Raw genomic sequence first — 14,458 nt, forward strand, 5'->3', positions numbered from 1 at the left:
CTCACTTCCTGCTCTGGCTTTGCTGAGTCCACAGCGGGGCTGTCCTCTTATCACTTGCCATGCATAGCTCTGGGAGGAAGTGGCCGAGCCCTGAAACCTTCAACTGCACGTTCTGGCAGCCCTACCACCCCTTTGGCTATACAAGGTCATTTCTGGCCCCAGCCTTAAAAGAGGCAACTCTTTTCTTTTCTTTTTTTTTTTTTTTTTCTTCCAGTTTTGCTCTGGAAACCCCAATTCCTCATCCCGTCTGAGTTCTTTGCCATCCAAATGTAATTTCAAGAACAGCCAGGCAGGTAGAAGGGATTCTAGCCTTGTGAAACTGCGCGGGGAAGGCCGTCAGGAGATCTGGTTGGCCTGTGTGCTGAGGCGGCTGGCAGAAAAGATGTGCAGACTGTGGAAATCTTACAAGGATTAGAGTACTAAACTAAAGAGTTAAGGCCTTCCAAATGCAGTATGTAACTGCTGAAGGTTTCTCAGCACATGTTTTGTTTTGTTTTGTTTTTTGAGACAGAGTCTTGCTCTGTTGCCCAAGCTGCAGTGCAGTGGTGCAATCTCGGCTCACTGCAACCTCCGCCTCTTGGGTTCAAGTGATTCTCCTGTCTCAGCCTGCTGAGTAGCTGGGATTACAGGGGCCTGCCACCACACCCAGCTAATTTTTGTATTTTTAGTAGAGACGGGGTTTCACCATGTTGGCCAGGCTGGTCTCACACTCCTGACCTCAGGTGATCCATCTGCCTCAGCCTCCCAAAGTGCTGGGATTACAGGCATGAGCCATTGCGCCCAGCCTAGCACATATGTTTTTTTAAAGACTGTGTTAAAAACACGATGAGATACCACTGTACAACCACTAGGATGACTATAGTCAAAAAGACAATGTTGGTGAGGATATGGAGAAACTGGGACCCGACGCACCGCTGGTGGGAATGTAAAATGGGGCGGTACTCTGGAACCTTTAGCAGTTCTTCAAAAGCTAAACATAAAGTTCTCATATGACCTAGAAATTCCACTCCTACATATATACACAAGAGAAATTATGACATGTCAACATAAACATTTGTATATGAATGTTCATAGCAGCATTATTCATAAGTCAAAAAGTGGAAATAACCCAAATGTTATCAACTGATAAATGGATAAAGAAAATGTGACCTATTTTTATAATAGAATATTATCCAGCAAGGAAAATAAAGTATTGATACATGCCTCAACACAGATGAACCTTGGAAACATTAGGCTACATGAAATAAGCCAGTCACAAAGGAACCGATATTGTATGAGTCTACTGCTGTAAAATGTCCAGAATAGAGAAATCCACAATCTAATAGAGATAGAAAGTAGATCAGGGGTTGCCTATGGCTGGGGGCAGAGGGAGTGATGGCTAAGAGGTACAAGGTTTCTTTCTGGGGCAATGAAAATGCTCTAAAATTAATTGTGGTGATGGTTACACAATTCCGTGAATATGCCAAAAGCTATTTAACCATGCATTTTAAATGGGTGAATTGCATAGGATGTGAATTATATCTCAAAAAAGACTTTCAAATTTTATTTTAAGGCGTGTTTCAGGAATATTTATCTGGGTTAGAGACAGGCTGAGGACATGGGTTCAAGACTGGGGTCTGCTATGTACTATGTAACTCTGGCCGAGTTATTTGTGGCTCTTTCCGGCCTGTTTCCTGTCTGTGAAATGAAAGCTACCACGACATAGAGGTCTTTACAGATTTAATACTCCAACATGCCAAGCCTTCGTTTCTTACTTCTTTCCTCTGAAATATTGGGCATGTCTTTATGGCAGAGAGAGCTAAACGGTCTTGGAGCAGAAGCCTTGGACGCATACCTACAGCTATGCTTCAGAGTTTTATGCTAAAATATAAATATTCCCAGAAGGGAAGAAAGGTTTAAACTTTCTAAGCTAACATTGAACTTTCTGTAATACCTATTATAGAACCGGATGACACTAGATGCTAACAAGAAAGGGACAAAGGATAAGAGAAGGGCAGGCATACTCTGACACATAGCACTTATTTGACGGTTTTGCCTCCAGGCTCGTACCTCTACCAAGTCACCTGAATTTAGACAAGGAATCCTGCCTTCCTACCCTTACAGACTTAATGAAGGTCCCCAGAAAAGCCTGCTGTGACTTCCCTATGGCCCAAGTGTCAGAAAAATCCAACCAGCTCCATGAATGTATCTTCCTATCTTGGGAACCACCCAAGGCAAGCAAGAAGAGTTTTCCTTAGCTTGGCTGTTGCCGTTCTGCCAGTCTCCTCTTTCTGTTACAGGTGTCACACAAAGCCTTTTTAAGGAAGGAAATGGGCTTTAAAAATATTATTGTATAATATAAAAGTGATGGTGTAGAACACTTGCGAAGCCTAGAAAATATAAGGAGAAAAAAAATCACCCACAATTCTAAAACCCAGAGGCTTTTCACTGTTCTGAACATCTGAGCACATTTCCTTCCAGTCTTTTTTCTACCTAGGAATGAGGTTCTGATGGGGCTTTTGGACTTGTTATAGACTTGACACATATTTTCACAAGCCACTGGCAGCTATAATTCCACTGTAATTATTTGGCTGTAATTCTTCTACAGCTGGAAAAGAAATGCCTGCTCTCAACTCAAGAACCAATGGCATCATCAATGGAATTAAAAGGAAGTCCCATAATTCTAAATGATTCTCACCTTGGTATTTAAAGTATTGCATGTCAAACTTTAGGTAAGTTAACAGTGATTTATAAAATGCAGTTCCCTCTGAGTTGTTTAACGTCTCAGGTTACGCTTTCCAATTTTCAAAAATAGAAAGGAAAGAAATCTTCTTTGTATAGCAAATGTCCTATGCTTCTACAGAAAGGAAGCATTTATACCACTTGTATTACCATTTTCAAGCAAGAAAGAGGTCTTGCTGGGGAAGAAACCATGAATTGTTCAATGATCTGCATTGCTGTGTGGTATAGAATGCTCCCTCAATATCCCATAAAAGGTGGTCAGCTCTGTGACCACCTCCTCCATACTGGGAGGTCTGCAGTTGGCAGGACTTTCATGGAGATTTCCACCCTTGACTGCTCAGAGCAGACTGCTGTGCTAGCAGGAAATTAACTTGGAGCCCCTGTCTGGCCAAGCTCTTTAAAGGAAATAGCCTGCAATCTCTGACACAACAGGAATGGGCATGACACAAACAGACAGAAAGAAGGAAATTTACAGCTGCGTTAGATACCAAGTGTGAGGCAACAGGCAAACTCTGCGTAGCTAATTTATTTGTAGTTTATGAAGTCAAAATGCATTCAGGATTTGTGTACTGAAGACAATTAGACAAGTGATTCTGTCTTCCTTCTGTACCTAGCAAGGATTTATAAAATCAACAGTCAGAGTTTCCATCTTATTTCTTCGTTCAGAAAATAAACTAGAGGATGAGAACAGAGAAGGCGACTCCTGGCCTCTGGGAAGTGTATATTCATGATTTTGACAGTACAGAGTCCTCTGAAGGTTCCCGAGTGAGGACCTGATCATGTCACTGAAGCACAGCTCTGACCTGTGCGAGGCTGCCCTACGGGACGGAGCTGGCTGGGGAGTGAGTCTGACTGCCCGCATGGACAGGGCGGACCCACCTTTGCCCACCCAGGCCACGACCTCAGGTAATGCTCTCCGTAGCAACTCTGCAGGCTAAAAATGATCATCTCCATTTTACTGCAGTAGAAAGGGAGGTCAGGAGAGGTTGAGGTGATAATTACAAACGGTAGCATTTAAAACACCTTGGGCTGTGTCTCCAAAGAACATCAGAGGTCTAAAAAGACACAGTTTGGTCAACCTGCTCCTGGTCTTTCAGAAGAAATACTCAACCTATCCCTGGATCCTTTCATAAGGAGGCATTCTTTTATCTGAGACAGAGAAAGTCTCTGCCGTTGTTTCTAATTTTTCTTGAGATAAAAGTGATTCCCTTTACAAGCAATATACACGGTCTCTAACATGGAACACAAATAGCCCTGCACTTTTAAACCTGATTTTCTCTCTGTTTAAGCTGCAGAAAGTAAGGCAACCAGTGAGTTTTCTGAACTACAGAAAAACAACTATTTTTGCTAAATAATAAGAGTAATGGTGGCTGGGTGTGCTGGCGCACGCCCGTAATTCCAGCACTTTGGGAGGCTAAGGTAGGCGGATCACTTGAGGACAGGAGTTCAAGACCAGCCTGGCCAACGTGGAGAAACCCCCCCCATCTCTACTAAAAATACAAAAAATTAGCCGGGTGTGGTGGTGGGCGCCTGTAGACCCAGCTACTCAGGAGGCTGAGGCAGGAGAATCGCTTGAACCTGGGAGGTGGAGGTTGCAGTGAGCTGAGATTGCACCACCTCACTCCAGCCTGGGCAACAGAGTGAGACTCTGTCTCAAAAAAAAAAAAAAAAAAAAGGGGGGGAGAAACATCTGTTTATAAGGGAGGGTGCCCAGTCCTGAAGCAACCCCGTCCTCTGGGGGTCAAGTGTGTGACAGGTGTGAGGAGTAAGTGGCATTTACTTTGTTCAACTCCCCTTTCTTCAGAGAAACTGAGAGCCACAGGCAGCTTCTAGCTTTCTGCATGCCCGACATCCCTCCCCAAATCCGAGAAGGCCCAGCTCAGGCCCTGCCAGCCTCAAGCTCCGTGCAGATTCAGGGGCCTCTCACTCCCGATCGGAAGAGCACATGCTCCCTTCAACTGTGTCCGCACCCCAGAGTTAAACATGGTTCCACCCCTGCCAAAGGCTGCTGGCGCACCTGTCTCAGACCACCTCAGACTGTGGAAGGGAACTCGTGACAACTAGATTTTGGGCTCCTGGCACTAATGGTGCCTACCATGGTGCCAGGCACAAAGAATGTCTGCAATAGATACTTGTCCAGATGATTCCAGCCTCTCATTTCTAAGGGAAAAACTTACTACCCATAGCTTCTTCACATACCATCTTCCATTTCAGAAATTATGCTTCAAAGTCATTATCTCACAGAACTCCTTAACAGCCTCAATGGCGTTGTTCTTTTATGTATGTATGTATGTATGTATGTATGTATTTATTTATTTATTTATTGTTTTTTGCGACAAAGTCTTGCTCTACTGCCCAGGCTAGAGTGCAGTGGTGCAATCTCAGCTCACTGAAGCCTCCGCCTCCTGGGTTCAAGCAATTTTCCTGTCTCAGTCTCCCAAGTAGCTGGGATTACAGGCGCCTGCCACCATGCCCAGCTAATTTTTGTATTTTTTTAGTACAGATGGGGTTTCACCATGTTGGCCATGCTGGTCTTGAACTCCTGACCTCAGGTGATCCACCTGCCTTGGCCTCCCAATGTGCTGCGATTATAGGCGTGAGCCACAGCACCTGGCTAGCTTTGTTCTTTTAAAATATCCTCTTGCCATGGCTGAAATGTGAAAGCACTGAAATCAACAGCCAAGGGTCATTTATAGAACTGGAATGAAGAGAAGGCATAGGAAGTATTTCATGCATGGCGGTTCCTGTGCTGGTCACTTTCACAAACATTACCTTCTTTAATTCTCAGCCAACCCTGGGAGATGCATATTATTCATAAGGGAACCAAGGGTCAAAAAGTCTAGGTGACTTGGGTGGCACCCAGATAGATCTTGAAATTCAGGGAAAGCCAAATAACTCAGAAACAGCAAATGGAAGCAGTTGTTCAATGATACTAAACTGAAATATAATAGAAGCAGTTGTTCAATGATACTAAACTGAAATATAATCTGCAAATGTGAATCCATTAAATGTACAAATTGTTCCAGTGTGCTGACTCCTCACCCCACCACACAACGAAGGAATTCTTTCTTGTTTATATCGATGAATTCATATAATGTCGTCTGCTATTTCGATATAACAAATCCAAACCATTCCTCTTCTTATACACCAGGAACATATTAAATAGTGTTAAATCCCGAGAATTCAGTAAGATTTAATATCCTAGCACATCGTCAAGGTAGAGAGATTTCTTTGCCGTATAATAAAACGCATTCTTTATGGTTCAGATTATCTTTTTGCTGGCCACGCAGACACGCCAAGTTGAAACCTGCTTCTAATGATCACACCTACTCTGTACTGAACGAACCACAAAAAACAATTAGGGGTAAACGCCTTTCAACATCAGATGCTTGAAATCTTTTACATGTCTACCTTACGTGCCTTGACACATTTGTGGATGTGGATCCCAGACAAAGGGTGTTGTTACTCTTGGACTGTCATGAAGGGCACACAGCCCCCTTACAGAACACATAGCCTGACATAATTTGAATCTGCCACCGTTAAGACAAAGCTTCGAGATAAACCTCACTAAGACTCAAAAAGCGAAAACACTGTTTCGGGTCTGCAATTTGGAGGAAAATAAAGTTTGAGAAAGAAGCACCTGGACATGAAATTTGAGGGTCATTTGTTCCGTTTTTGGAGCTCACCTGTTGGGTTTGCAGGAATATCCAGGAGGGTCTTCAACAGCTTCATGTCTTTAATGTTGTGAATATAAATGGACTCTTCTAGGCAAACCAGCAGCCTCTGTAATCACACAGACTTATCAGTCTACCAAACCGTTCCTTACAAAGGCCCTGACCAAATCCAAATCATTCATCTTTCATATGAGTCCTAACTTGATGCTAAGCCTAAAGGAGAATTTTGATGATGCATTTTGAAGATTATGTTTATGGATGTACACACATACACAATTATCCACCTGAACAGAAGCATAAAATGCAAGATCTTAACAAATTTTATTAGAAATTAAGATTGTTTATACTTTTATCTCCTTCCTGCTTCCCTCCCTCCCTCCCTTAGAACAGGGATTCCTGAACACTTTTTTTTTTTTTTTTTTTTTTGAGACAGAGTCTCACTCTTCACCCAGGCTGGAGTGCAGTGGCGCGATCTCAGCTCACTGCAACCTCTGCCTCCCGGGTTCAAACAACTCTCCTGCGTCAGCCTCCTGAGTAGCTGGGATTACAGGCATGCGCCACGATGCCTGGCTAATTTTGTATTTTTAGCAGAGATGGGGTTTCACCATGTTGGTCAGGCTGGTCTTGAACTCCTGACCTCAGGTGATCTGCCTGCCTCGACCTCCCAAAGTGCTGGGATTACAGGCCTGAGCCACCGCGTTCGGCAGGACTTCTGCACACTTTCTGATCAGACCCCCTGTGCCATGTAAGGCAATTTCATGTGTCCTCTCTAGTTTCCACGGCCATCTGACAGGCTGCCTTTCAGTGTTTATAGCACAGGGCTCCCTCCTGTACAAAAATGGGTTGCTTTGCTTTCTGTCTATCACCAAATCTTAGGTTTTACCCCTCTCCGAATAAGAATAATTACCAGTTCTAACTTCTTGCTACTCAGACTCTCCTCTAGGCCTGCTTTTGGGTTGCTGTCTGTAGCCCTGGCAAAGGGAAAAGGAGAAGGGCTTCAGCCCTCATGTGAACACCCCAGTGTCCCACGTCCCTATTGTCCTCCCTGGGCTCCTCTCTCCGGTGCTTGCTCTCCCCACTGCTGTCAGACCCTTCTCTTCTTCTCCAAATCAAAGCTTGTCAGGTTCAGAGCCTCTTCCCATGGCTGTGCTCTCAGCTAAGTGAAAACAGGCCACAGGGTTGATGTGTTGAGTGTTTAAAGGAATATAATGCATAGCCAGTACAAGGGCAGACTTCGGTGCTGGTGAGGACGTGTCAGGAAGGCATTTCTGGTCGGGCAGTTCCTTGAACATCTGAGCAGCTGCTGACCACCCCTGTACATGCCTGGCTTGGCTTCCCCCAGGCCAGTGTTTCTCAGACCTGGATGAGCACCAGAATTGCCCAAGGAGCAAGCCCTGGGCTCTCCCGGGAGATTCCGGTTTGGGAAGTTTTTAGACGAACACCCAGGTGATTGCGATGCACACTGAGGCTCGAGAACCACTGCTCTCAGCCAGCTCCTTTTATTCCAGGGAACCTCAGCTGGAAGGGAAGGTACCAAAAAATACCACACAAAAGAGACAGGCTCTGCTCCTGGGAAAAGCCTGCCCTACTGTTCCCCCAGGAAGACTCTCCATGGCTCAGAATGATGAAGGTCATCAGTGTTAACCAAGCAGAAAAATAAAAGTTAAACACCTTCCTCAATTTTTTGTTTTTTGTTTTTTTGAGACAGGGTCTTGTTCTGTCACCCAGGCTGCAGTGCAGTGGCAGGATTATAGCTCACTGTAGCCTCGACCTCCGGGGCTCAGTTCATTTTCCCACCCCAGCCTCTCGGGTAGCTGGGACTACAGGTGTGCGCCACCATGCCTGGCTAAATTTTTGGTACTTTTTGTAGAGACCTGGGTTTCACTATGTTGTCCAGGCTGGTCTCTACCGTCCTGAGCTCAAGAGATCCTCCTGTCTCGGCCTCCCAAAGTGCTGGGATTACAAGCATGAGCCACTGTGCTCGGCCCTTTCTCAGTTTTACTTAAGGCTCTGTCATAGGTCTGAGACTGGGGGTTGTGGGTTACAAAAATTTCTAACAGGGTCTCAAAATTGATGATAAATATGAGTGTTCCTCTGTGAAATATTCTCTGACTTATCCACTCCCTGTGCCTTTTGCCAGCACATGCCGTGGTTTGAACTATGTGGTTCTATGCTTGCTTCTGTTCTGAGGTTTCTGATAGCCTCTTGTGTCCCCTCCCAGCCCAACAGCCAATCCCTGGGATAGGGGGCCTCGACATATGCCTCTCATAGGAACAGCGTCTACATCTAGCCCATCTGATCTGATCTGCATTTTTTTCCCACGAGCTCTGATGGCACCATCTGCTCTGCGGCCCACTCAGCTGAATTTCAGGTCACCCTCATGCTGGCTGCAGATAAGACTAAACGCAGAGGGAAACAGAGAGAAAACACTGGGAGGGGACGAGGATGCACTGTGTCTTAGTTTGTGTGACAGCGTGCTTCTGGGGTGGGCACGATGCTGCTAATTGCTTTTTTAACCATCAGTTTTCAGCCCCTCCAGAACCATGGCCTTGCCTTCAACTCGGCTCCTTGTCTGTTGCTTTGACTTTCATCTACTTTTCTAGGTTTTATAAGTAATAAGTCCTTTTATCAATTACCAAATATTTATAGCATCTGCCCTAGAACACCATAGATTTGGCCTCAGAGGATTTAAGCCAATCAGCCTCCATCTGGATAGCAAGGGTCCCTGGGAGCAGATTGCAAAAGAACTGTAAAAGTGTGCAAATCTAAATACATCATACACCTGGTTTATTGTCTTTATTCCATAAAATATATTTCCTCAGTTCAATGCAAGAGAAATAACATTAACTAAAAGTGAAATGTATGACAATTCCTAAGTGTTCTTCCTTTTTCACATTTTTAAGTTTTTATTTTTTATAGAGACAGGGTCTTGCTGTGTCACCCAGGCTGGAATGCAGCAGCATGATCGTAGCTCACTGCAGCCTTCAACTCTTGGGCTTAAACGATCCTCCTGCCTCAGCCTCCCAAGTAGCTAGGCCTACGGGCACATGCCACCATGCCCAGCTAATTTATTTTTATAGTAAAGACCTAGTAGAGACTAGGTCTCGTTACGTTGCCCAAGCTGGTCTCAAACTCCTGGGCTCAAGCGATCCTCCTGCCTCAGCCTCCTGAAATGCTGGGACCACACTTGGCCCTTTCCTTTCTATATACTTAGAAAAAAGGGATTTGGGGCTGGGCGTGGTGGCTCACGCCTGTAATCCCCACACTTTGGGAGGCTGAGGTGGGTGGATCATGAGGTCAGGAGATCGAGACCAGCCTGGCTAACATGGTGAAACCCCATCTCTACTAAAAATACAAAAAAAGTAGCCGGGCGTGGTGGTGGGTGCCTGTAGTCCCAGCTACTTGGGAGGCTGAGGCAGGAGGTGGAGGTTGCAGTAAGCTGAGACTGCACTCCAGCCTGGGCAACAGAGTGAGACTCCATCTCAAAAAAAAAAAAAAAAAAAGATAAAAGGGGGATTTTAGATCCTTATAACTCCTTATACAAATCTTCAATTTTTTCCTGTTTTTTTTTTTTTTTAAAAAAAAGAAACTGTGCTGTCTAAAGGCCTGAGGAAGTATCAGACTGAGTGTTACAGAGCAAGACACACTGCCCTTGGGCCTTTATCATTTCCCCAGAGTGGGCAGTCCTGCCGGACACCGCAGCATCCCTACCTGGCAAGAGAGACTGCAGCAGCTGAGTTGCTTAAGCCAAAAGTTAAGTCCCAAACCTGAAAGTTTTCAGAAAAGCAAACCTCCAATACTTCCCAGACCTGCTTCAAGTCATTCTTGTCAGAGAAGAAATGCTAAAGGAAGGGAGAACTGTTAGATCTTGGTTCCGATGAACTGATGTTCATCTTGGTTCTGATGTTAGATCTTGGTTCCGAGAACTGTTAGATCTTGGTTCATGGCTTTGCCATGAATTGCTGACAGTTGCTGGTGCATCAGGGTTCTTTAGAAGGTGGGGGAGGAGAACCTCACAGTTAATGAGTATTATATTAAGGGGAGGCTGGCACCTAAAGGTTAACAGACTTGGACACTCAAATAGGCCTTCCTTGTCCCATTTGCTACTGAATATACCAGACAGAAAGAGAGAAATCATATAAGCAAATACAACAGATGTGATTTGAGGGCTCCGGTCTTTATAGATCATTTGCCTAAACAATCTTAAAAAGATCATCAGGTACCAAAAACAGACATTTAACCTTATATACGGATTACTATTACATGCAAGGATAAAAAGTTTAGCAGCGGAACTTAATCTGCTACCAACAGATTTCAAAGAAAACACTTGAGTCAAGAATTTTATCTAAAAGCCTTCAAGTAGAAAACTCTCAAACTGCCCTTCCCTCCTTGCCAAGAACGCGGGTTTCTTTTCTTTCTTACTCCTGCTACTCCCTACTTAAAAGGCCTCACTTCTCTTTCTCCAGCTATTTTTCACTGCACTGCTTTAGATGGACTTACGTGGATTTTCATTGGAAAGAGCTGCTCAACTCAAAGAAACAATCCCTTCCTTCTCATAAATTTAAAGAGCATTTATTTGTCTCATTTGTTAAAAAAATAATTAGTACGTAAGGGTTCAGATACAAAGACAGAAGAAAACATTGTCCTCAATGAATGCAGCAACCACTCTGGGAATACTTAATCGCATAGATAAATCTGCATGGTCACACAAAGAATCTCTTTGTTTATGTACTTATTTAACAGTCAGTCAGGAAATAGATATTTATGAGCACGTATCTACTGTCTTTTCTACCAGGTCTTATAATAGTGAACACACCAAGACAGTCCCTGTCCTCACAGTAATTTGATCAGGTGTGGTGGTTCATGCCTGTAATTCCAGCACTCTGGGAGGCCAAGGAGGATCCTTGAGCCCCAGATTGGGCAACATGGGGAAACACTGTAACATGGTTTGGATCGATGTCCCTCCCCAAATCTCATGTCGAATTGTAATCTTCAGTGTTGGAGGAGGTGGGGCAGAGTTCTTATGAATGGTTTAGCACCATCACCCCCCTTGATACTGTAGAGTGAGTGAGTTCTCACAAGACCTGGTTGTTTAAAAGTGGGTAGCACCCCCCACCCATCTCTTGGTCCTGCTCCTGTCACGTAAGACGCCTGCTCCCGCTTTGCCTTCCGCCGTGAGTCAAAGCTCCCTGAGCCCTCCCCAGAAGCAGATGCCGCCATGCTTCCTGTACCGCCTACAGAACCTAGAGCCAATTAAACCTCTTTTCTTTATAAATTACCCAGTCTCAGGTAGTTCTTTATAGCAATGTGAGAACAGATGAATACACTCTGTCGCTATAAAAAAATACAAAAAAAAAATTAGCTAGGCGTGGTGGTGCCCACCTGTAGTCCCAGCTACTCAGGAGGTTGAGGTGGGAGGATTGCTTGAGCCTGGGAGATGGAGGCTGCAGTGAGCCACGATCGTGCTACTGCATTCCAGCCTGGGTAACAGAGCAAGACCCTGTCTCAAAAACAAAAACAACAACCCAAAACGAAAACCCAGCAATTCGAAAGGAAATCTGCTAACACCCCCAACACTTACTGAATAAGAATTTATATTTTAAAAGAGAACGTATGGCCTATTTGAGATCAGAATAATCCTTCAACAAGAAAAATGCTACAAAACAGAAGAAGTCTTCAAGGGTTAGCTGGGAAAAAGAAAAACGAGAACCCAAGGCGGAATAGTGGGCCTTCCAGGAGAGCTGAGGACGAGGTGGGAGAAGGGCGGTTTTCCTGACCCAGGGAGCCCCGACTTCACTCTCAGGCGTCTCCCGCTTGGTGGTATTGCCCCACCATCTGCAGTGAATGCCACTATCTGGGGCAAAACCAGAAGAGTCGCTCCTCTGATTTAAGATGCCCCTGCGGTGGCTCATGGGACTGTTCAACCCAGAGCTCTGACCCATCCCTGCGGTGCCCAACCTGCACCCTAAGGAGAGGGTGCAGCCTACGAGTCAGGGACCAACGTTCTGGAAACATAAGCCAGAGGTCCAGGGAAGACAAGGTTATAACCAGCACCTGGAGTAGACTCTGTTTACAATACCCCCAGGACATGGGGCCTGAGTGTTAAAATTCTCATTAGAATTGGAAGCTTGTTTTAAAGACATTGATCTTGAAAGATGTCCATCTTTTTTCTCTGGTTCCTGTTAGCAGAAGCTTTGAAACCCTGAGGGATTTCCCCCACTTACCTGCCGGTTCAGCCTTATGGACAAGATGTTGCTGGAGTAGCTGTAATTACAGATCTCTGTGCCTTTCTTGAAGTGATACACGTTCATTTGCCGTGGTTTTGTGTGACTGACTACCACCACCAGGCTGCTGGAGAAGAGGCGCTCCACGATGTAGACGTCCGGGATTTCATCTGGGAGGAAAAGTAGCCAGGAGGTTACATGGATGGATCACTTCCAAGAAGGATTCCAGCCTCCATGACACTGGGCCCGGTGCAGGCCAGGTTCCAAAGGTTCTCCAGGTCTTGCCAGCCAGGCGCCCTCTCTGAGCTTGCATTGACAGTGATCCGCCATGCCCCCCACCCTGCCAGGTGACTTCTTACCCTCTCCCAGGGAGCACTTTCAGAGTCCTTTCCAAATATCTAAAGTGAAGAAAACACTAGTGGCCTGGTCTGGTGGCTCACGCCTATAATCCCAGCACTTTGGGAGGCTGAGGCAGGAGAATCACTTGAGGCCAGGAGTTCAAGTCCAGCCTGGCCAACATGGTGAAACCCCATCTCTACTAAAAATAGTTTAAAAATTAGCCAGGTGTGGTGGTGCACACTTGTAATCCCAGCTACTCGGGAGGCTGAGGCATGAGAGTCACCTGAACCCGGCAGGAAGAGGTTGCAGTGAGCCGAGATTACGCCACTGCACTCCAGCCTGGGCGACAAGCAAGATTCCGTCTCAAGAAAAGAAAAAGAAGACATTAGTGACTAGACTGCAAAGTCAGAGCAAAGGCAGACAGCTGTCTCTGATGCTGTCTGAGTGGAAGAATCTCCCTTCAGACCCTAGGGCTCCACCGTTTGCTCTGTCAAACATGTTTGGAATGTTTGAATAATTTTCATCTACCTTTTCCCTGAGAGATTTCAAAGGTGTGACTTCTCAGTTGGGAACCTCTGCTTCAGAATTCTCCTTGTCCTGCTAGAGGGGTGCCGACATGGGAGGGGACAGTAACAGAGTTCAATCTGTACTCCCCCCACCCCCTATCTTGCTGTGCTCCCTGGATCTCTTTCCTGCTGAAAATAAGCTGGACATCAGTATTATGATGAGGAACGTACTTCCGTACTCAGGAAGTTAGTTAATGACCCTCCTGAGCACAAAGGTTACGGCTTTGGTGTCTTTCTGAGCATGTTCTTTTCATATGTGTACCTTTCTTTCACTTGGACAAGGCCCACAGGGAACAATGTGGGACAGACATAGAGCAAAAAATTCACAAGAATGGTATAATAAAAATAACATCTTACAAATAAAGTAGGAGTCCAAAATATTATTTACTGAACCACTTTCTTTCCAGGAAACTGAAAGATTGTATATTGTTTGCTATTATGATGGCATAAACTATCAGCCTGAGAAAATAAGGAAGTGACATTTCTAGTGAATTATTTACAGTGTTCACTGGATGTGCTTCAACATCATTGACATGGGCTATGTAAACAGGATACTGTTGCCTTCTTCAAACAGATACTTCCATAACTGAATGAATGTTATCGGTATCTTATGGTGCCAATATAACGGCAAAAATAAGTCACAAGTGGCTGGGTGAGGCGGCTCATGCCTGTAATCCCAGGACTTTGGGAGGCCGAAGTGGGCAGGTCACTCGAGGTCAGGAGTTGGAAATGAGCCTGGCCAACATGGTAAAACTCCATCTCTACTAAAAATATAAAAATTAGCTGGGTTTGGTGGCATGTGCCTGTAATCTCAGCTACTTGGGAGGCTGAGGCAAGAGAATCACTTGAACCCAGGAGGTGGAGGTTGCAGTGAGCCAAGATCGTGCCACTGCACTCCAGCCAGGTGACAGAGCAAGACTCCGTCTCAAAAAAA

General features: G+C 45.1%; 2 protein-coding genes across 3 annotated transcripts in view; one reads left to right on the top strand and one right to left on the bottom strand.

Annotated features, from left to right (window-relative positions):
- Positions 1–3,413, top strand: part of ARSG (arylsulfatase G) — a 146,610-nt gene extending 143,197 nt beyond the window's left edge. The window contains exon 12 of the mRNA XM_011975838.1: positions 2,588–3,413. The gene's annotated coding sequence lies outside the window, so the exon portion shown is untranslated. The remainder of the gene's footprint in view (positions 1–2,587) is intronic.
- WIPI1 (WD repeat domain, phosphoinositide interacting 1) overlaps positions 1–14,458 on the bottom strand; it is a 37,817-nt gene that overhangs the window by 18,348 nt on the left and 5,011 nt on the right. For both annotated transcript variants that reach the window (XM_011973024.1, XM_011972316.1), the window contains 2 exons: positions 12,620–12,789; positions 6,408–6,504 (listed from right to left, as the gene is read on the bottom strand). In XM_011973024.1, coding sequence (XP_011828414.1) covers positions 6,408–6,504; positions 12,620–12,706 — 184 coding nt within the window. In that variant the 5' untranslated portion in view covers positions 12,707–12,789. The remainder of the gene's footprint in view (positions 1–6,407; positions 6,505–12,619; positions 12,790–14,458) is intronic.

This window comes from Mandrillus leucophaeus, unplaced genomic scaffold (genome assembly GCF_000951045.1).
Source record: "Mandrillus leucophaeus isolate KB7577 unplaced genomic scaffold, Mleu.le_1.0 Scaffold1, whole genome shotgun sequence".
In the NCBI taxonomy this organism is placed as follows: domain Eukaryota; kingdom Metazoa; phylum Chordata; class Mammalia; order Primates; family Cercopithecidae; genus Mandrillus; species Mandrillus leucophaeus.